General features: G+C 44.6%; 2 protein-coding genes across 6 annotated transcripts in view; both read left to right on the forward strand.

Annotated features, from left to right (window-relative positions):
* Positions 1 to 944: 944 nt before the first annotated feature.
* On the forward strand, positions 945 to 15,600 carry capzb (capping actin protein of muscle Z-line subunit beta). 2 transcript variants are annotated; one of them, XM_071375338.1, is made up of 9 exons: positions 993 to 1,221; positions 6,663 to 6,752; positions 8,205 to 8,326; positions 8,528 to 8,641; positions 9,136 to 9,394; positions 10,930 to 10,995; positions 11,241 to 11,317; positions 12,765 to 12,866; positions 14,532 to 15,600. In XM_071375338.1, the coding sequence occupies exons 1-8, from the start codon at positions 1,219 to 1,221 to the stop codon at positions 12,856 to 12,858; spliced, it is 825 nt and encodes a 274-aa protein (XP_071231439.1). In that variant the 5' UTR covers positions 993 to 1,218; the 3' UTR covers positions 12,859 to 12,866; positions 14,532 to 15,600. The 2 variants fall into 2 exon arrangements, with proteins under 2 accessions (XP_071231447.1, XP_071231439.1); XM_071375346.1 differs by lacking the exon at positions 12,765 to 12,866 and having other exon boundaries at positions 945 to 1,221.
* A 1,357-nt stretch (positions 15,601 to 16,957) lies between these two features.
* The window catches only part of celsr2 (cadherin, EGF LAG seven-pass G-type receptor 2), a 76,581-nt gene continuing 72,337 nt past the window's right edge, over positions 16,958 to 21,201 (forward strand). For all 4 annotated transcript variants that reach the window (XM_071375358.1, XM_071375366.1, XM_071375375.1 and 1 more), the window contains exon 1: positions 16,958 to 20,797. In XM_071375358.1, the coding sequence (XP_071231459.1) occupies positions 17,239 to 20,797 (3,559 nt within the window). In that variant the 5' untranslated portion in view covers positions 16,958 to 17,238. The remainder of the gene's footprint in view (positions 20,798 to 21,201) is intronic.

Genomic DNA, 21,201 nt, shown 5'->3' on the forward strand with positions numbered 1-21,201 from the left:
ATCAGTGAACACAAAAATGTGGATCAGTGCTATAGGTGAACAAAAATCATCTATTTGCAGCAGATATCAGTCCCATATGTAGGCCTACTGCAAAAAAAATCCCCTTATCAATCATGGGCAGAAGAGGTGCCAGCGGGTTAGAGAGATGCACTATGCAGGCCTCTCCAACCCTGTTCCTGGAGAGCTATCCCCCTGTTGGTTTTTGCTCCAACCTCAGTTCTAACTAACCTGATTCAATTTATCAACCAACTAATTATTAGAATCAGGTGCGCTATAATGGTGTTGGCGTGAAAACCTACATGGATGTTAAATCTCCAGGAACAGGGTTGGAGAGCCTGGTAGACTACAGTATATCTAAGAGTACTTTGTTGAGGGAAGTTTTATTATGACCAAACTATGAGTTCAGAGGCATTACAACAATTGATATTGGGTCAATGTCTGAGCGAAGAGACTGAAGTACTGTAAAAATCACCTATTTATTATCATCAATCTCAGACAAGCACTAAGCCTATTTCCCATATTATAATTCACAATTGGCACATACATGCATGGTAGTTTAAATGATGTTGATACCAACAATTGCAATAGCCTAGCTGTGTTATATTTCTGCTATGTAATGTGTCACAGATCTTTTGCCGGTTTGGTTGGCCAGTATTACAAGGTTGAGTCAGACCTAGGTTTATTCGTTAGACCACTTAGTCCTGGTGTGGTCACATACAGACTACATCAGGATCTTGTACCCTTCTTACAAATAATAAAATATTAATCTTGTGGATCAGAGTATTATTATGACAAGCATGAGTAAATGGTGTACAGTGTATCAGCCCCGTTATCATACCTTCCCTCTATCGCCCTCTCTGTTCTTTCTGTATATAGGCTACTTTTTACCACTCACCACTCCTCTCCTCTTTCCATACTTGGCAATGCCTTACTTACTCCTCTCCGATTGGCTGCTTCAGAGACCGAGTAGCGTGACCCGGATATGCAACCGCCTCTTGTTTTCTCCGTCCCCCTTCCTTCCTTCCTGTACCCCGGTTGAGGAAGTGAATTCGCTGACAAGGCTGGGTTCAGTGAGGGAGGCGAAACAACATCTATCTGGTGGGGGTAAAAACAACAGTAGCATAGACGAACAAGTCGTGCAAGCACAATACAACGAACGTGTAAAGCCATCGGCGAAAACATATTTGCCCTCCGAGATCGTCACCGAGCGCCGCAGACATGGTAAGGCCGCGGAGACGAGCTGGAGAAATGGGGATGGGTAGATTTTGGTGGGGCTACTAAGGGATATTAGCCAGCTACAGTAGCTAGCTGTCCTTTTATAGGAAGTGCTGTGTTGCGTTTCGAAAATGGCATAGACATGTATATACGCTACTCACAGTTAACTAAACGACCTATGATTCCTAGTCCGAATTTCATTGTTAACTAGCCAATTTGTTGAAGTTACAGGATGTTTTGGATTGAGAAACTAGTTCAGGGATTAGAGACTAGGGTCTCGCTCTCGCCACCCCCTCCTCTTCCAGACACACACCCCATGGTTAAAATAGTACAAGCACCGGGTTGCTTGTCGCTAAAATCGGCCTGCTCCGCCCATTCTCTCGCATGAATTGGAGGTGACGTGTAAACCACAATTCCCAACTTTTACTTTGCTTCAACAATGTGATTTACGTTTTCAGTGACTTTTGTTGACAACACTGTCAGTGTAACTTTGTATAACACGTTTTACACCGTTTTGCGCAATAATGTAACTACCTTTTAAATACTAATAGGAAAGAATATTCGACAGGGTAACCTAGTGGTTAGAGCGTTGGACTAGTAACCGTTGTAAATTCAAATACCCGAGCTGACAAGGTACAAATCTGTCGTTCTGCCCTGAACCCACTGTTCCTAGGCCGTCATTGAAAATAAGAATTTGTTTGACTTGCCTAGTTAAATATAGGTTTTTAAAAAACAATAACATCCTTGAATTTTAAGCTTATTGTGGTGCACCTGACGAAGGAAATTCAACCACTGTTGTCACTTGCATGTCTATTTAACAATATAACAAAATATTTTTAAATACCTAATGGATTTAAACATTTGAAGTAATGTGTGGCTGCCCTGTCAACTAGCAACATTCACACTGTTCTTCACCTCCAACTCCACTGGACTCAATAGTCCCCCTTTTATGAGTCCCCTTTTCAATAGTCCCCCTTTCATGCTTGGAATGAATTCTGATACAATATTCCTATAGTGGAGAGCAGATGGTCTGTCTCCCCAGCCACCCCCTGACTTCACCTCATCCATCCTGTTGGTCCAGCCTCACCGCCGCCTCTGACTCCTGTGTCAATTGGTCCAGTGTTTACGCAAGACAGGGCCGTTGGTAAACAGTGTCAAGGAGCGCAGGTGTCGGCTGAACAAGACTATTTCATCTGCCCAGAACAGCCTAGATAGAAACCAAAAGTGTGAGAGAGGGCATGCAGTACATGATCTGAAAACCTTGGCGGTGTTCAGGAGAAAGCAGACTGAAGTTTGTTTAGGGAAAGAATGATTTTGGGTGTGTGATTCTCCTATAGCCAGCTGCTCTTATCTGGCTTGTAGTCTCCACCTTGGTTTCATCTGATGACTTGGTATTGATTCAAAGACATTGAGTTGGTATTTTATCGAATTTGTCTGTATTGCATATTGGAATCTGTCAGTTGGTGTGTTTTGTTTATGAGAATCAGATGTTGTTTATGAGAATGACAGTAGGAGACTTTAGATTGGTGGTCCTTACAGACAAACTGAGATATTGCCTAATCTTTACATCTTTCAAGAATGTGTTTCCTGCGCTAGATAGTATTTTTCAGTAGTTACTAGATTTCAGTTATTCTTGACTTTCATTATATTATGACTATTGTCGGAACTGCATTAGTGCATATTTGATGAGTGCGACTTGACTTGCTTCAGATATCTGCATTCCTCGGTTGAGTTCACACATGCACAACAATCCCATGTCATTGACCGTTGCATTTTATTAGGTGGGAATCAAGGAAGATTCATGGACTGTTGACTTTCCAGGTAGATGATCACATTTGTTTGGACTGAAATAGAAGTATTTTACAGTATAACTTCAATAGAGCACAGAGATCATCTTGCCTGGCTACCCATCCACAACGCTGCGACCAAACGCCATGCCCACTAACATATTGTCTCCACAATGAGGATTTTTTCTCCTTCCTGACAGCTTATCAAATGTGAACACGTTCAAACCATTCTGGTGGGTGTTTTGTACAACGCCCCTCACTTTGACGTCAGGCTCGGACTGAATGTATGTAGCTAGTAGTGATGGGGGGGTCGATACAGTTACATATCGGGATATTATTTTTGACGATATATCGTTTTGACAATATTGCAATATTATTTTTGCGCTGGTTGGCTGTACCTGCACCAAAACAGGATTTTTCTCTCATAGCTTTTTCTCCATATTCTTTTTAAATAGGGAGCCAATTTGTTTACATCACTTTTATTTCCATGACTGATCAAAACTGGTTTTCTCATGGCTCTCTCTTGTCCCTCTGCAGCAGACGTATAGTGAGCAATATGTTTGGAACATCGAAATCACAATATTGAGTAGCATGCATATTGAATCGTGAGAATTGCAATACATCTTGTATTGGCACCAAAGTATTGTGAAAATATTGTGAGTTCCCTAATAACTAGTGATAGAGCAGTGGAATTAAATTCAGTACGAGTCGTCAGGCAAGAGATCACCTCACAGACAAAAAAAGTATCTGAAATGTTACTCTTGTTGCACAGCACAGCAGCGAGCTTCACTTACACAAACTTCTCAGATTACACTGCCTGGGGTTGCTGAAAAGTTTCAATTTAAAGCAAAAGTTGTCATCGGTCAATCAGTGCTATTATTTAGAAAGTTTAGCTCGCTTCATGTTGCCTGGGGGCCCAGAACATAACGTCATTAAAAATAAGAATCCTTCATCAGTCAAAGCACTTTGATTCATTTCCGTAATACAAAGATGAACGTTGTTTTCACAGATGTATTGGTGAAGCGCAACATTTTTATGGACCCTCTCTGGCCTGCAGCTCCTTATCTCCTTGCCAAATCTCCGTCCTGTACATTTCTCAGTGGTTTCATGTTGTGGCTGGCCTGCCCTCCACGCTAATGTTCTGCTGCTCACCGCATAGTTCAGTGAGAGAAGAACACCATCCGGGAAGGCTCTGCTATGTGGCCTTGTCTGCTAGCTCAGCTTCTCCCTATTACCCACAATCCCCTCTGTGCCCCTGCTAGATCTCCTCAGTAAGTGAACAGACAGGGAGCTTGTGGAGAGACCGACTGATGCCATGACTCAATCCATATTCATTCTTTCTGAAGTTCAGTTCAATCACATTCATTTATATGGGCTTGTCTGACAAAGTCGAACAGGCCTGTATTAAAAAAGACAAGTCTGAGCCCTGAGGTGTTAGATCAAGGAAGAACTGCCTTATGACTTTCTCAATGTTGGTCTCCCAGGGCACATCTCTGGCCAGTTCTAAAAGACTAGGACAGAATCACCAAGCCAGCCATTTAGTTATCGACAATCAACTGAGACAATTTAGACAATTTCACATTACAGTGAAAAATCCTCGCTTGTAGGAGCAGATTATTGAGTTAATGGCTACTCATTCTCCACGAATGAGTCATTTTTTAAAATGAGCACTCTTTTCTTTCCTCGCAAAGGTTTGTACTAGCAGAAAAAGTAGAAAAGGCAGTGGAGTGAATTGTTCACATTTTTGTTAAGGGTTAGTAACATTTTCAGTTGCTGGTAACTTGTCTTCATTTATGAGCGCTCAAGCATTCAAAAAATGTTGACCTTTCCAGATACCATAAAATGACGGGCCTGTATCAATAACAGGATGATTAACAGCCTTGCCTTATATGGTAACCAGTCAATCTGTCTTCCAACTACCATGGTTAGGCCTATCAATAAAATAAAATAAATCTTTGACCCAGTCAAAAGGTTTATAGTATTTTATTTTGCCCCTACAAGTAAACAAAACCAATGTTTTTAGCCAAGGCCCAGTTGTGGTTTTAGACGCTCCCTAAAGGAATCTGCCATGGGGCGTTAACTTGTTGTGACCCACCAATGAGTCCAGGCCAATGATTTATATATACACTAGATTACATACTGGATGCTGTTTTGAAGCTACCGTGCCTCCATCTTGGCACTCCCCCACCATAGTCATTTTTTTTTTTAATTAGGAAGTTATAGAAATGCATTTACTAATGTCTACATTTTGTTTTTGGGCACATTTATTATATTTAACACCTTAATGCATACTGTTATAATATTATGTGAGCTAAACATGAAATACTGTAGAATTCCATTCATTCCTTTGGAGGATTGCTTTTCTGAGGAGTGCTAATATGGCCGACCGGTAGCTTCAAAGCCTCTCCATGGCCAAAACATAGCATCAACAGACAGGGTTTATATACATCATTGGTCCAGACCAACTGCAGTTAGGCCCAGACCTAGTGTTGGCTACTAGATGGGTTTGTCACATGAACAACTAGGCTATTTGGGGGCAAATCCAGAACTTTGTCTCTCATGCCACTTAGTTTTGCTTTGATAAAGTCTCGTGACTGAAACCATAAGCAGCTAGCTCCATGACTTTTGTAATCTCAGGATGTGTAGAGTTGGGCGGTATCCGGATTTTCATATCGTCATACCGTCCTGGGGCGTGAACTTGTTGTGACCCACGAATGAGTCCAGCCCAATGATTTATATATACACTAGATGACATCCTGGATGCCGTTTTGAAGCAACCGTGCCGGCCATATGCATAGTTTTTGCAAAAAAGACCTTGCTTTTCAATTGTAAGCTCATTTAGCCTACATGTGGCTTCCAGACCCTTGTCAATACACAGCTGGACTCACCTGCTCCTGCTTTCTCCAGTTGTGCTATTTACAAACATGTGACTGGCTGAACTGTTCTGTGGAAGTACGGTAAGCTTCATAATGTGACAGGTGACATGAAGAACGCAATCTGCTTTATATTCTAACTTATTGCACAAGTTGCCTGCAGGTATTTACTTAAAAAGTAGCTACAAATATTAAAATGTTTAGAAAAACGATTTCCGAATACCCCTCAATACGGTTTACTGCCTAAGTGAGTGTATGGCTATGTTTGCCAGGGTTTGAATGTTCCCTACATAGCCTAGTCACTGCCTGGCCTGGCTTGGCTCGCCCCTGTCCTATCCACCGTAAGAAGGTAACATGCATCCATCAATGGCTGCCCCCTCAGTCTGCTGGAGCTGTGTGAGAGGCTGGGAGCTTTGTTTGCTCTGTGTTCAATTCAATCTATTTTAGTTGATTCAATTCAGACAGTGATAGTGATGCATTTTAGCATTTAAAAGTCCATTTAATCTCAGAAGAGGAATGAAAATGTACTGTTAAAACAGCTAGCCTGTTACGTTCCAAGACCCGCCTAAACCGCTGAGAATTTTTTTGCAGGGGTGAACTTGGCAAGGTTCAAATTTGCTTCCAATCAATGTAAAATGAACAGTGAAACACACATTTTCTCTTGTGAAATGGACAAAAAATGTCAAGTGCAACTTGCTTTTAGACTTTCTTTTGCAGAACTAGGCCTATGCATTTTGTGTGCAGGAATGTGTATCAAAAGCTGACTCATTGTGTGTGTGTATTTCAGAATGACCAGCAGCTGGATTGTGCTCTGGACCTGATGAGGCGTCTGCCTCCCCAGCAGATCGAGAAGAACCTCAGTGACCTCATAGACTTGGTGAGTTGCCGGTAGATGACAACCAATCCCAGTCCTATACACAGCCCGGACTGTGCTTGAAATCTCCCATAGTGCAACCAGATCTGAGAGATGAACCTGAATCGGACATAAATCAAACCACACTTTCTCCAGTGATCGTTCTCCACCTTTTTTTATGGTCATATCCATTCTTCCCTTCAGACCCCAGTCTGCTCCTCTTCCTTCCTTCTCCCCTTTGACACCTCTCTCCCCTGGGCACCAGCACTCTCCTTGACCGCCTCAGCCCGCTCCTATGTAGCTAGTTGTTAGCGGTCATTAGAAAAGCTGTCAATCACTCTACATGGGCCCATTTAGCCCCCGCCCTCTCCTTACACTCACTCCTGATGGTTGGGAATCCAATGAGCTCACTTCCCATATCCTCCTCTAGCACCACCCTTTCCCCCTCTCTACTTTTCTTCCCCCCCAACCCACTCTATTTCCTCTGTGATTCTACTTTCGACCCCTGTCTCCCCCTTCCGTCTGTCCCTGTTCCCCCTCTGTGTGTCTGGTGGTTGCCAGGTGTGTGGGGCTGTGTCCAGGGAACAGAGAAGGCATTGTGTCTGTGTGTTCTGATTAAGGAGTGGGTAGGAAGGGGGGGGGGGGGGTCCATGTCACTCTGAGAAGTTATTTGTACCCCTTTATCCCCTGAGACCCATTGATATCCCTTCAAATTCTTTCCCTCCTCTCCCTCCCTCTCTCATTTCCCACTTAGCAAGGAGGCGGAATGAGGAAAAAAACAGCTTAACCTTATTTCCCCCTCATATTGATTCAAGGATATCATATGCCGGCATTCTCTTGTCTCCCTGCCTCATCTGTTTCTCACGCACATTATGCCCTCTCTCTACCCCTACTGTCTAGCCCAGCATAGTTGGCAACTGTTAAAGGTGGATTGAATTGCCAAAGACAACGTTCTTTTAGTAAATTTGCTTCCTGCTACCCCCAGCACCACCACCCTAGACACACACCCTTGTAATCAGTAGTCAGACTAAATTCAAGACTCAAACTATGTGAGTCATTGCTCTATTTATCTTAAATGGGCTTTTAGTGGGTTGATGCACAAATACATATTGATAGGTTTCAAATCATATTAGCTGTATATGAAATCGGTTGTTTGTAAGTTTTTATGGTACCTGTTTAAATAAACTGTTTTGTGTATGAAATTGTACAGCATGCTTTAAAAAATTGCTTTTTGGAAATATAGTTGAATGCGAGAGACTTATTTTAGTAAATGTTTTGGAGAACATTTGAATGTTTGCATGTAAGTTTGCGAGAAGCTTTGCGTGTAAGTTTCTTGTTGAAAGTGTGTTTGTGTGAACATGTAGAATACTATTGAAAGTGTGTTGTTGGAACATGTCGTGAAGGCTATCTCTCTCTCTCTGTGTGTGTGTGTGTGTGTGTGTGTGTGTGTGTGTGTGTGTGTGTGTGTGTGCCCAGGTGCCCAGTCTATGTGAGGACCTGCTCTCCTCTGTGGACCAGCCTCTGAAGATCGCCCGGGACAAAGTGGTGGGGAAAGACTACCTGCTCTGTGACTACAACAGAGATGGTGACTCCTACAGGTAAGACCTGACAGCCTGCAGCTCCTCTTTTACTGCCGTCCTTTCTTTCCCACATATCAATGTCATCAGGAACCATGCCTGGTATATAACAATTACTTAGAATTATTTGTTTGTCAAACATGGAAATATGACCACGCACACAAATGATAAAGAGTGACAACCCTTGATTTGGATTTACTCTTGCTCGTTCTTGTTTCTCAGATCCCCATGGAGTAATAAGTATGAGCCTCCCATCGACGATGGTGCCATGCCATCTGCCCGCCTGCGCAAACTAGAGGTTGAGGCCAACAACGCTTTCGACCAGTACAGAGACCTGTGAGTAACAGTAGTCCCCTAGTGTTAATATCAAAACAGTACAGAGACATGTTAGTAACACTAGTGGCCTACTGGTATTATCAAACCAGTACAGAGATCTGTTAATACCAATAGGCCACTACTGTTACCAGCAAACCAGTACAGAGACCTGTTAATCCAGTAGGCCACTAGTGTTACCAGCAAACCAGTACAGAGACCTGTTAATACCAGTAGGCCACTAGTGTTACCAGCAAACCAGTACAGAGACCGGTTAATACCAGTAGGCCACTAGTGTTACCAGCAAACCAGTACAGAGACGTTTGCTTATCATTCTACCATAGTAATATCATTAACACATTATAAAACGGGAAGTTGGGGATCCTCGATGTTGATTGGCCAAAACAGCATTACAACCTTTTGTATGTCAGATGATATACGACGTCTATGACACAAAGAAATAACCTGATAAAACCACCAATGACAGTCTTATTATCAATGCCCTCTGTGTTTGTTAGGTATTTTGAGGGCGGTGTTTCCTCTGTATACCTGTGGGACTTGGATCATGGCTTTGCCGGGGTCATCCTCATCAAGAAGGCCGGAGACGGCTCCAAGAAGATCAAAGGCTGCTGGGACTCCATCCATGTGGTGGAGGTGCAGGAGAAGTCCAGCGGACGGACCGCTCACTACAAACTCACCTCCACTGTCATGCTGTGGCTCCAGACGACCAAGACCGGGTCCGGAACCATGAACCTGGGTGGCAGTCTGACAAGACAGGTACTTACACTGAACAAAAATAAAAACACAACATGTAAAGTGTTGGTCCCATGTTTCATGGGTTGAAATAAAAGAACCCAGAAATGTTCCATATGCACAAAAATATTATTTTTCTCAAATATTGTGCATTAGTAAGCATTTCTCCTTTGTCAAGTTAACCTATCCACCTGACAGCATCATCAAACAGTGTTCATTTCACAGGTGCACCTTGTGCTGAGGACAAAAGGCCACTAATATCATATGTGCAGTTTTGTGTCACAACACAATGCCACAGATGTCTCAAGTTTTCCTAGGGAGTGTGCAATTGGCATGCTGATTGCAGGAATGTCAACCAGAGCTGTTGCCAGAGAATTCAATGTTCATTTCTCTACCACAAGGCACCTCCAACGTCATTTTAGAGAATTTGGTAGTACCTCCACCTGGCCTCACAACCGCAGACCACGTGTAACCACGGCAGCTCAGGACCTCCACATCCGGCTTCTTCACCTGCGGGATCGTCGGCCACCAGGACAGCTGAGGAAACTGGGTTTGCACACCCAAGGAATTTCTGCTCAAACTGTCAGAAAACGTCTCGGGGAAGCTCATCTGCATGCTCGTCGTCCTCCCCAGGGTCTTGACCTGACTGCAGTTTGGTTTCGTAACTGACTTCAGTGGGCAGATGCTTATCTTCGATAGCCACTGGCATGCTAGAGAAGTGTGCTCTTCACGGATTAATCCCAGTGTCAACTGTACCGGGCAGAGGACATATGGTGTTGTGTGGGAGAGTGGTTTGCTGATGTCAACATTGTGAACAGAGTGCTCCATGGTGGTGGGTTTATGGTATGGGCAGGCATAAGCTACGGACAATTAACACAATTGCATTTTTTCAATGGCAATTTGAATGTACAGATACCGTCGCAGGATTCTGAGGCCCATTGTCATTCCATTCATATGCCGCCAACACCTCATTTTTCAGCATAATACAAGGCCCCACAATTCCTGGAAGCTGAAAATGTTTCTTCTTCCATGGCCTGCATACTCACCAGACATGTCCCCCATTGAACAGGTTTGGGATGCTTTAGATCGAAGTGTACGACAGTGTGTTCCAGTTCCCACCAATATCCAGAAACTTCGCACAGTCATTGAAAGGGAGTGGAACAACATTCCACAGGCCACAATCAACAGCCTGATCAACTCTGCGAAGGATATGTTGCGCTGCATTAGGCAAATGGTGGTCACACCAGATACTGGTTTTTGATCCACGGCCCTACTTTAAAAAACAAAAATTTAAGCTATCTGTGACCAACAGGTGCAGGTCTATATTCCAAGTCATGTGAAATCTGTAGATTAGGGCCTAATGAATTTTATTTAAATTGACTGATTTCCTTATGAACTGTAACTCAGTAAAATATTTGAAATTGTTGCTTTTTTTTTTTTTTTTCAGTCTACATACAACTGTGTGGTGGGGGGGGGTACGCATGCTTTCGTGATCTATGTCTCCTGGTTTAGTAGTTGCAACACTTTACAATACCCTCATCCCTATCTTTTACTTCCAGATGGAGAAAGACGAGACAGTTGGAGAGTCCTCCCCACACATTGCCAACATTGGCCGCCTGGTGGAGGTGGGCAGAACTACACCTTATGCGTGCATGCCCTTATACACTCTCACTCACTGACATATAGAGTTACTTACGCACATGGTGGTTCACATGGATTCCTTAGCTGAAATAATTATACAGTAAACCCATGTGAACCAAGTAATACTTTAATGTATACAGTAATACTGTGTTTAGTTACAGTAAAATGACTGCGGTATATTGATATCACAAGATTTAATGTTTATATGTGAATGACTTTGTAACCTCAGGATATGGAGAATAAGATTCGCTCCACTCTCAATGAGATCTACTTTGGGAAGACCAAGGACATCGTCAATGGCTTGAGGTATGCAGGGGCACACACACACGTCACATTGGTAGAAAGTTAGTGTGCGCATTCGACATTGCAGCTGCCTTTTAAAGGCGAGTTGAGATTGACTGATCTGCAAATCACCTTGTATCCTTAATAGCTAATCAATATTATTTGTAGATCAGTCAGTCTCACAATTTACCCGTGATACACCAGTTTTGATCAGGGTTGGGCAACTTCGATGGGGGTGCGAACCACAATCTGAACTCATCGAGGAGCCCCACATTGCGAGCAAAACATCTTAGTGGCCCCCACTTGACAGTGGATAAAAAACATTTTAGAGTTCATTCTGTGCAATTCTACAGATTTTGCCATAGGGTGGAGAGAAATGTTTGCAGTTTTTTTCATATCTGATTGACACTGACTAACAAAATCAATAGGGGCCCCCTGGCTGGTAATTTGATCATGATGACAGTTTAGCGGCCAGCTATATAAACTTAGCAATCAAAAAATGATGACATGGGCTAATTGACTGACATAACAAAACTAAAACTTCTGATGTAAACCAAATCAAAAATTGCACCCAGTGTAGTCTACCATTCTAATTTGAAACAGTAAATTGAAATCAGAGTTCCCGTTTTTTCCGGGGGGGGATTGATCAGAGGGCCTTCAAAAGAGGTGCCGTGGGCCACATCAGTTGCCCATCCCTGGTTTTGATACTCATCTACTGCATTTTTTGTTTGACCTCTTTCACCCATACTCCTTTTTTTTCTACTTTTACCCCATTTTCTCCACAATTTCGTGATATCCAATTGGTAGTTAGTCTTGTCCCATCGCTGCAACTCCCCTATGGACTCCGGAGAGGCAAAGGTCAAGAGCCATGCGTCCTCCGAAACACGATCCTGTCAAGCCGCATTGCTTCTCGACACACTGCTCGCTTAACCCAGAAGCCAGCCGCACCAATGTGTCAGAGGAAACACCGTCCAGCTGGCGACTGAAGTCAGCTTGCAGGCGCCTGGCCAGCCACAAGAAGTAGCTAGAGCGCGATGTGACAAGTAAATACCGTCTGGTCAAACACTCCCCTAATCCGGACGATGCTGAACCAATTGTGTGCCGCCTCATGGGTCTCCCGGACATGGCCGGCTGTGCCTTAGACCGCTGCGCCACTCGGGAGTTCCTCCGTACTCCTTTTTACCCATGGCTGTATCTGTTAACGGGGATTTTCCATCTTTTTTTCTGCCATATTGTTTTATCTGCTTCCCATGTAATTTTCTGTGTTTTTCAGTTCTACAATTCCAACCCTGTTTATTTATTTCCATTTCCCCTATTCAATCCCATGTTCTTCCTGTTCTCTTTCATCCCACTATCTCCTCTCCTCCTCCTCCTGCTGTCCTTCCATCTCTACTCTATATTCAATTGTCCTTCATTTGTCTGCCTGTCCCTCTCCTCTTCTACCTCCTGCCCCCTCTCCACTGTGCTTTAGATCTATTGACTCTTTGCCTGATAACCAAAAGTACCGGCAGCTCCAGAAGGAGCTGTCTCAGGTCCTCACCCAGCGCCAGATCTTCATTGACTAGGGCCAGAGGTATCGTCTGGCATGGGACAACACGCTGTGCGTGTGTCTGTGGCATTGGAGTGTGTGTGCCTGCGCGTGAGAGAGAAAGAGAGATTGGGCGAGTAATGTAGTGGCATGGTGTGTGGTTTTGTTTGTGGTGAATGAGTGGTTTCTCAGACAGTTGCAACTCCCTGACGTTTTCTCAAGGAGTGTTTGTTGCAGCTGTTCCAACATGGAGTTGCATGAGGAAGAGCCCTAGATTAACTTACCTGTCTAAACATTTAACATTGATTGCACCCCCTCTTAACAGTGAAAGACAGTGTGACATCCTCACCGCTTATTGTGTTTCAAAATTAATTTGCTGTTTTTCCATCTGTGTTTATCAGGCTTTCTTCAGGGTGTCCACGGATCCTTAAGTCTTTGTCTTGAATTAATGTATCTGATTTAAAGGCCTTAAGTCTTAAAATGTATTAAATTCAGTTTTCAAAGTTCTTACAAACTACGGTGGACATGACTATAGTGTTTCAGTTTTATATTGTGTCACTGCTTAATTGTTGCCACTACGAAGAAAAAAATAGAACCTCAAATAATACTCCAGGTGCACTTTCAAGATGTTAGAGATCTAACCACGTGCTCCTCTGTGTGTGCGTGTCATGTGCCAGTGAGAGTCGGGACATTGCCAGAGATAGAGGAGAGTGCAAGGTAGCCTATACAATTTGATAAACAACACTAAGCCTGTACACCTGGTGACCTAGCGCAATGGAGTGTTGACTCTGTTTTATACAATAACAGTGCTGTATATTTGACTTTAAGGTACTTTTTCAAAGTGGTATTGAGTATCATTGTACTATGCTGGTATTGAAGCCAGAATTCTGAACACTTAGTTTGATCTATCTAACGATTAGCCCATTGGGATAGCCTAAACAAATGCAGATGGGCAACACCATGTTTCAGCCTTCGGTATCCTAGCCACTATGGTACTACATCCCTTAGGCTGGAGGAGAATGCTCATTGCTAAACTAGCACACCTGCCTGATATGATCCATGTAGGCTATAGCCTTTGGTGAAAATATTCCTTTTTGCCAAAATGGGCTCATTTCTGGAGAGGAATATTAGCAGGTGTGTGGTGCACGCAGACCTTAAATTGGTATTATATTGCTTTCCAAGTAGCTTTAAAAAGGTCTGTTGGCTGACCTCGGTCGTCAGGTGACTGGTGTTTCCTCCGACACTGGTGCGGGTGGGTGTTAAGAAGCGCGGTTTGGTGGGTCATGTTTCGGCGGATGCATGACTCGACCTTCGCTTCCCGAGCATTTTGGGGAGTTGCAGCGATGAGAAAAAAGGGGGTAAAAATACCAATGATAATCTTAAATTCAACTTCATGGAACCTGCATATACCCTGTACCTAGGTACCTTATTTGCTTTCTGACAAACTCACTGCTACTACATCTATTCCGGAGTTTCAAATTGACCCCTATTCCCCTTGGCACTCCTGTATATCTGTACCTATTGGATAGTTTTATGGTACTTGCCTCACCTTAGTATCTGTGAGACTGTGTGGAACTCTTATCATATTGCTTAGATGAAAAATAAATATTCTACAGAAGTGCTTAGGGGGGTAGGTGTTGGGTTGATTTTGTAATCTGTTGTATATTTAATCTGCCCCACTCACTCCTCCCTCCCTCTCTCCCCTGATAGGAGTGTTCAGACCCTGGCTGACAAATCGAAGCAGGAGGCTCTGAAGAACGACCTGATGGTGGCACTTAAACGCAAACAGCAAAGCTAGAGATGCTATTGTTATTTTTTCTGTTTCTTTCTCTGTCTGTTTCTCACACCCTCCACCTCTCCCGCCATATTTTGTCTGTTTCTGTTTGTATCTCTCCTTCCATCCCTGTATGCCTGTTTCAGTGCTGCGTCCTTGTTCATTCGTGGAAAAACAAAAAATGGAGAAAAATGCTTAGCTTTTTATTCATTTTTTTTATTTGCGCGCATTGTTTTGAGGCATCTCATTCTCTATGGAGCCATTCACCTTCTCGCTCTCTCTGACTTGTGTTATGAATATTATGACGGTTAATGGTAATCTTAGTGTGACGGCAATGTTTTTATCCCTATAGCGCGCTCACAGCTGAGTCAGTTTTGAATGAGTGACATCAGCTCTCCTATCCTCTGGTTAAGGGACGGGGCTGACGGACTGTTCTGTAGATGGGGCAGGCTGGGCATTCAAACATTACATTTTTACCAACATTTTCTTACTTGCACCCATTATATCAAAGTGTCTATGCCACCACCTTATATAACTGTCAATTTTCTGAGCGATGTATTGGAGGGAACGGAATGGAAGAGGTTGTCTCTCGATATTATGTATTGTAAGGATTGGTCAACGGTTTGCTCTTTGTCCCACTCCATCCACATGCGTTGAGAGTCTGTGGGAGCATGGGATCTTGGGATGGCTAGATGGAGATGTAGACTGCTAAAACATGGGGATGGACTGTTAAATTCACTGTGTATACCCATGTCATTAACCCCCCCACCTACACTGTGTATAACATGACGATTTGCATCCCTCTGTCTCTCTCCCTCTGTCTCTTTCTCTCTTTCACCCTTGTCTATGTTGGGGTTCACAGTTTGTCTTTTTGCGTCTTGACGGAAGCTTTTGACAGTTTCTGTTTTGGGGGGAATCTTTTGTTGTATTTTGTTTTAATTTTGTAAAGCTTATGATTCATATTGTATTAGAGCCTCCAACAACAATAAAAACAGTAAAAAGCTATCTTTATTGTAATTTTTGCTTTTGTTCTGCATGTCCATCACTCACATGGATGAAATGTTTTGCTTCAGAGTGGTTTTAGGTAATCTAAAGATTATAATTTTAATAAACCTGTTTATAGAGAACTGATGTGGACACTGAGGTTACTGTGCTTTTACAGTAATGGTCAGCTTCTTATTAGTGATACCAGGACTCATTGGGCCCAGGAGTTCAGCTCTACACACTCTACACACTGCATGGGTGATTTTCACTCGCATCAATAAATGTAGGCATACATTTCTCACTCCAGGTAATCTCTGGAACTAGACCTTTGTGTGCCTTCTAAATGTGCACTTGTGCAGTCTCCTCGGGTATCTTTGACCATATGTGGATTTAAGTGCACATTGTAAACTGAACATTTCACAGTGATAGGTGGCTGGATTCAGATTATTGTATCAAGACTGTTGAATGACTACGGCAGGATCACTGTAAAAGAGATCTGTGGACTTCTCATGAAAGCTTGCAGTCTAACCTCATTCCCAGTCTCAATTGCTACCAAAATAGCTGGCTGGTAGATGTGATTAGTTGCAATCTGATTGCTGTCTGCAGTAATGCAGATGTACCAGCAGGTGGTAGGAAAATAAAGTAAATGTAGCTCACTCTCAGCAATTACAATGTGGGAACTAAAATATACTATTGTACACATTGATTCAGTTATCACAAACACGATCAATTTGAGAAGATCAATATAGGTCTAAAGAATGACCATGAGTAGCTTAATTGCACAGCTGCTCAGTACTTCCCTACTGCTTTGTAAGAGGCACATAACAGACATGGTATAATGCCTGTGTTTTTAATGAGGATGAAGACGCCGTTGGCATGACCACTCTCCCACATCAGATAACATCATGTCTCCTGGTACTGGAGGTCTGCAGCATCAAAATGATGCTTTACTCCATTTAACCTCATATACAAGACAAATGCATTTTCAATACCTAAATAGAACTAGAGTGCTTTTCATATAGGCCTAATGTGTAGTGTAATTAGACTACCCTATGAGGTAAGGTAAAATACCTTTTGTATTAGACAGGTATTTATAGGCGTAGGGAAACTGTACACTTTCAGGTGCCCCGGGGATGAGAACTGAAAGACCCTCACAAGTTTAGGCTTATTTTTGTGTTTAAATAGTGAGAGCGTTTGTGAAGGCATAAGGAAAATGTTTTTGCATTATAGGAAGTCTTATTAATCCATGTACTGCAAAAACACTCAAAGGGGACTAGAGGCCAGTCATCTCTTTACAGCTCAGTGTGGCCCCTGTGAGAACGTCCCCCTCCACTCCATCTCTTTCTATCTCTCTCTCTCTTTCTCTCTTTCCAACACACTGAAACAGGTTTATGGTAATGAGAAGCCTCAAGGCGCAGGGGTAGTTGGAGCCATTTTAATCATTCACGCGGATGGAGTGGTGGTGTCGGCTTGTTTGCATGGTGAGAAGCTTTGGCAAGCAAGGTGACTGCGGTTTCTCTCAATTCAATTGGATTAGCTACTGTATAGTAGTGAAAGCATGGATACGCGGCAACAAAAGGGAACGACTAGACTGAAAGTTTAAGGAAAGCGGCAGTAATTAGCCTACGTTCAAACCTGGTTGAACATTATCGTGGAGCAATGCCCGTCATTAAGTGGGATTTGTTGTTTATTATTTTCGGCTGGTTTGAACTCATTTCACTGTCGAATTGCTACAATGTACACATCAGTGAGGATGCGGAGCAGCGGACGGTGATTGCAAGTGTTGAACAGAGCGGGGGATGCACTTTGGATCAGGTAATCGCTCCTAAATTCTCAAAGACCTTTATTGAAACTGATGCGTCCGCGCGCGTTGTGTTCCTTTCAGGTAGTTTAAATTGTGCCTCGCTCAGCTCCAACCCTTTCACCGTGTACACTGTTGTGGACTGCATGAACAATGTCCCAGGGTTGAGGCACCTCCTCACAAGCCAGTATGATGTTTATGTTCACGGCAGGAACTGTTCAAGTAAACACAAAAGGAAATCTCAATGGGACTTGGAGATAATCAGTTTGTTTAAAGCCCATAATCATCAGTTAGAATGCCACGAGTCTGGTACTGCGCTCCTCCGGGTATGGGATCTACTACCCGGCTCTCCAACCCACAGCAGTATGCACTGCAAGGTGATTAGGAGTTCGGTGTTATATTTTTCTGAGGGGCAGTTGTTTGTGTCCAAGACGCTGTGTTTGAAACACGACACACTTCTTGAGCTAGACTTACATTGTAACCAATACACAGGAGATGAGAGGGAATCCAAAGGGAACAGCATCTCAGTCCACTGGCGGGTGGGTCAAGGCTCCTTCAAACAGGGCCACTTGGGGAAGTTACTACAGCAGGCAGCCCAGTCTGAATCAGGCATAGTGAGCAGGCGCAAGAGGGCTGTTAACAGTAGCCCCCAGTTTCAGCCTCCTATGTACCAGGTGGCTGTGGCAGAGAATAAGCCAGCTGGAACTCCTGTAGTTGTTTTGAAGGCAGTAGATGCTGATGAGGGGGAGGCAGGCAGGCTGGAGTACTTCATAGAGGCCCTGTTTGACAGCCGCTCCAACAACCTATTTGCTGTGGACCCAGTCAATGGTGCAGTCTCCACTGTGGAGGTGCTGGATAGAGAGCAGAAGGACACCCATGTATTCCGTGTGACCGCTGTTGACCATGGCACTCCCCGCCGGACGGCCATGGCCACCCTCACCATCACAGTGAGTGACAGTAACGACCATGATCCCGTCTTTGAGCAACAGGACTACAAGGAGAGTGTTAGGGAGAACCTAGAGATCGGCTATGAGGTGCTGACCGTCAGGGCCACAGACGGAGACGCCCCGGTCAACGGTAACATCCTGTACCACGTCCTCAACAGCAACGGTTCGAACAATGTTTTTGAGATTGACTCCAGGTCGGGGGTGATCCGCACGAAGGGCCCAGTGGATAGAGAGATGGTGGAGGCCTACATGCTGTTGGTAGAGGCCAACGACCAGGGTCGTGACCCCGCCCCCCGCAGTGCCACGGCAACTGTTCACATTATTGTAGAGGACGACAATGATAATGCTCCCCAGTTCAGTGAAAAGCGATATGTGGTGCAGGTTCCGGAGGATATGGCACCCAACACAGAGATCCTGCAGGTGATTGCCACAGACCAGGACAGAGGGAGTAACTCCATGGTTCACTTCAGCATCATGAGTGGCAACACCAGGGGCCAGTTCTACATTGATGCCCAGACAGGCAAGATGGACCTGGTCAGTCAGTTGGACTACGAGGCTAACAAGGAATACACCATTCGCATCCGCGCTCAGGACGGGGGACGCCCGCCGCTCTCCAACATCAGCGGCCTGGTAACGGTGCAGGTGCTGGATGTCAATGATAACGCCCCCATTTTCGTCAGCACCCCCTTCCAGGCCACTGTGCTAGAGAATGTGCCGGTGGGTTACTCCATCATTCACATCCAGGCTGTTGATGCAGACTCTGGCGACAATTCTAGGCTGGAGTACTGCCTCATTGAAACCATGCCCAACTTCCCATTTACCATCAACAACAGCACTGGTTGGATAGTCGTAGCCGCTGATCTGGACAGGGAGAGCATGGACTTCTACAACTTTGGGGTGGAGGCCCGTGATCATGGCCACCCGGTGATGTCTTCCTCAGCTAGCGTTAGCATGACCATCCTCGACGTCAACGACAACAACCCAGAGTTCACACAGAGGTCATATTACATGCGCCTCAATGAGGACGCCGTCGTGGGGACAAGCGTGGTGACGGTGTCTGCAGTGGACCAGGATATCAACAGTGTGGTGACGTATCAGATCTCCAGTGGGAACACCAGGAACAGGTTCTCCATCACCAGCCAGAGTGGAGGGGGCCTCATCACCCTGGCCCTGCCCCTTGACTACAAGCTGGAGCGCCAATACGTTCTAAGTGTCACTGCTTCTGACGGCACACTCTTCGACACCGCCAAGGTGTTCGTCAACGTCACCGATGCCAACACCCACAGGCCCGTGTTTCAGAGCTCTCATTACACCGTCAACATCAATGAGGACAGACCTGTTGGCACCACCGTCGTGGTGATCAGTGCTACAGATGAGGACACTGGGGAGAATGCACGTATAACCTACTTCATGGATGACAGCATCCCCCAGTTCGACATCGACTCCGACACAGGAGCTGTCACCACCCAGATGGAGCTGGACTATGAAGATCAGGTGTCCTACACATTAGCCATCACGGCCCGGGACAATGGTATCCCACAGAAGTCTGACACTACCTACCTGGAGATCCTGGTGAATGATGTGAATGACAACTCTCCTCGATTCCTCAGAGACCACTACCTAGGCTCTGTGATGGAGGACGTGCCAGTGTTTACCAGCGTCGTCCAGGTCTCTGCCACTGACCGAGACTCTGGCCTCAATGGACGTGTCTTCTACACTTTCCAGGGGGGAGAGGATGGGGATGGAGACTTCATAATTGAGTCCACCTCTGGTATTGTGCGAACGCTGCGTCGCCTGGACCGAGAGAACATGCCATTTTACAACCTGCAGGCCTTTGCTGTGGATAAAGGTGTTCCTGGTCTCAAGACGTCCGTGGACATCCAAGTGACCATCCTGGATGTCAATGACAACCCTCCTGTGTTTGAGAAGGATGAGTTTGACATATTTGTGGAGGAGAACAGCCCAATAGGCCTGGTAGTGGCCCACGTATTAGCCTCGGACCCAGACGAGGGGAGCAACGCCCAGATCATGTACCAGATAGTAGAGGGAAACATCCCAGAGGTGTTCCAGCTGGACATCTTCTCGGGAGAACTGACTGCTCTGACAGATCTCGACTACGAAACACGGTCAGAGTATGTCATCGTGGTCCAGGCCACCTCCGCCCCACTTGTCAGCCGTGCCATTGTGCACATCAAGCTGGTCGACAAGAATGACAACGTACCAGTGCTGAAAAACTTTCAGATCATCTTCAATAACTATGTCACTGACAAGTCCAGTAGCTTCCCCACAGGGGTGATCGGGCGGATCCCTGCCCATGACCCAGACGCCTCAGACCAGCTCCAGTACAGCTTTGAGGCTGGTAATGAGCTGAACCTGGTCATCCTGAACCAGAGCACGGGGGAGATCCGGCTGAGCCAGGCCCTGGACAACAACAGACCCCTGGAGGCCTCCATGAGGATATCTGTCTCAGGTAAGACCAACCCTGTCCTCAGTTGTTTTTAATACCTAGGCCCTTTTCTGGTATGCTTGTTGTTCCTACTTATGTTTCTCACTTGAACATTTTCAACATTACAATTTACAATATGTACTTTTTATGACAGAGTGAGTTGAACACTTTGACTGCCATAGCCACTTTTTTATGTATGACCTCCTCTGCTTCATTAATTCAATATTAATCATGAGTTAAATTTAACATTCAGGGGGTGATCTTAGTGTGTCTCCTCAAGACTTATGTTTAATTTTTAGGGAGAAGTCATCTATAGACTAGATTGTGCGTTTTTGCATCCGGGCAGGGAGATGCAATATCACAGGTCAGGAGATTTGTTTGGTTTACTGGTGCATTTTAGTTAATCTTCTTGGGGTTTGTTTTTATGT

The sequence above is a fragment of the Salvelinus alpinus genome, chromosome 2 (assembly GCF_045679555.1).
Source record: "Salvelinus alpinus chromosome 2, SLU_Salpinus.1, whole genome shotgun sequence".
In the NCBI taxonomy this organism is placed as follows: domain Eukaryota; kingdom Metazoa; phylum Chordata; class Actinopteri; order Salmoniformes; family Salmonidae; genus Salvelinus; species Salvelinus alpinus.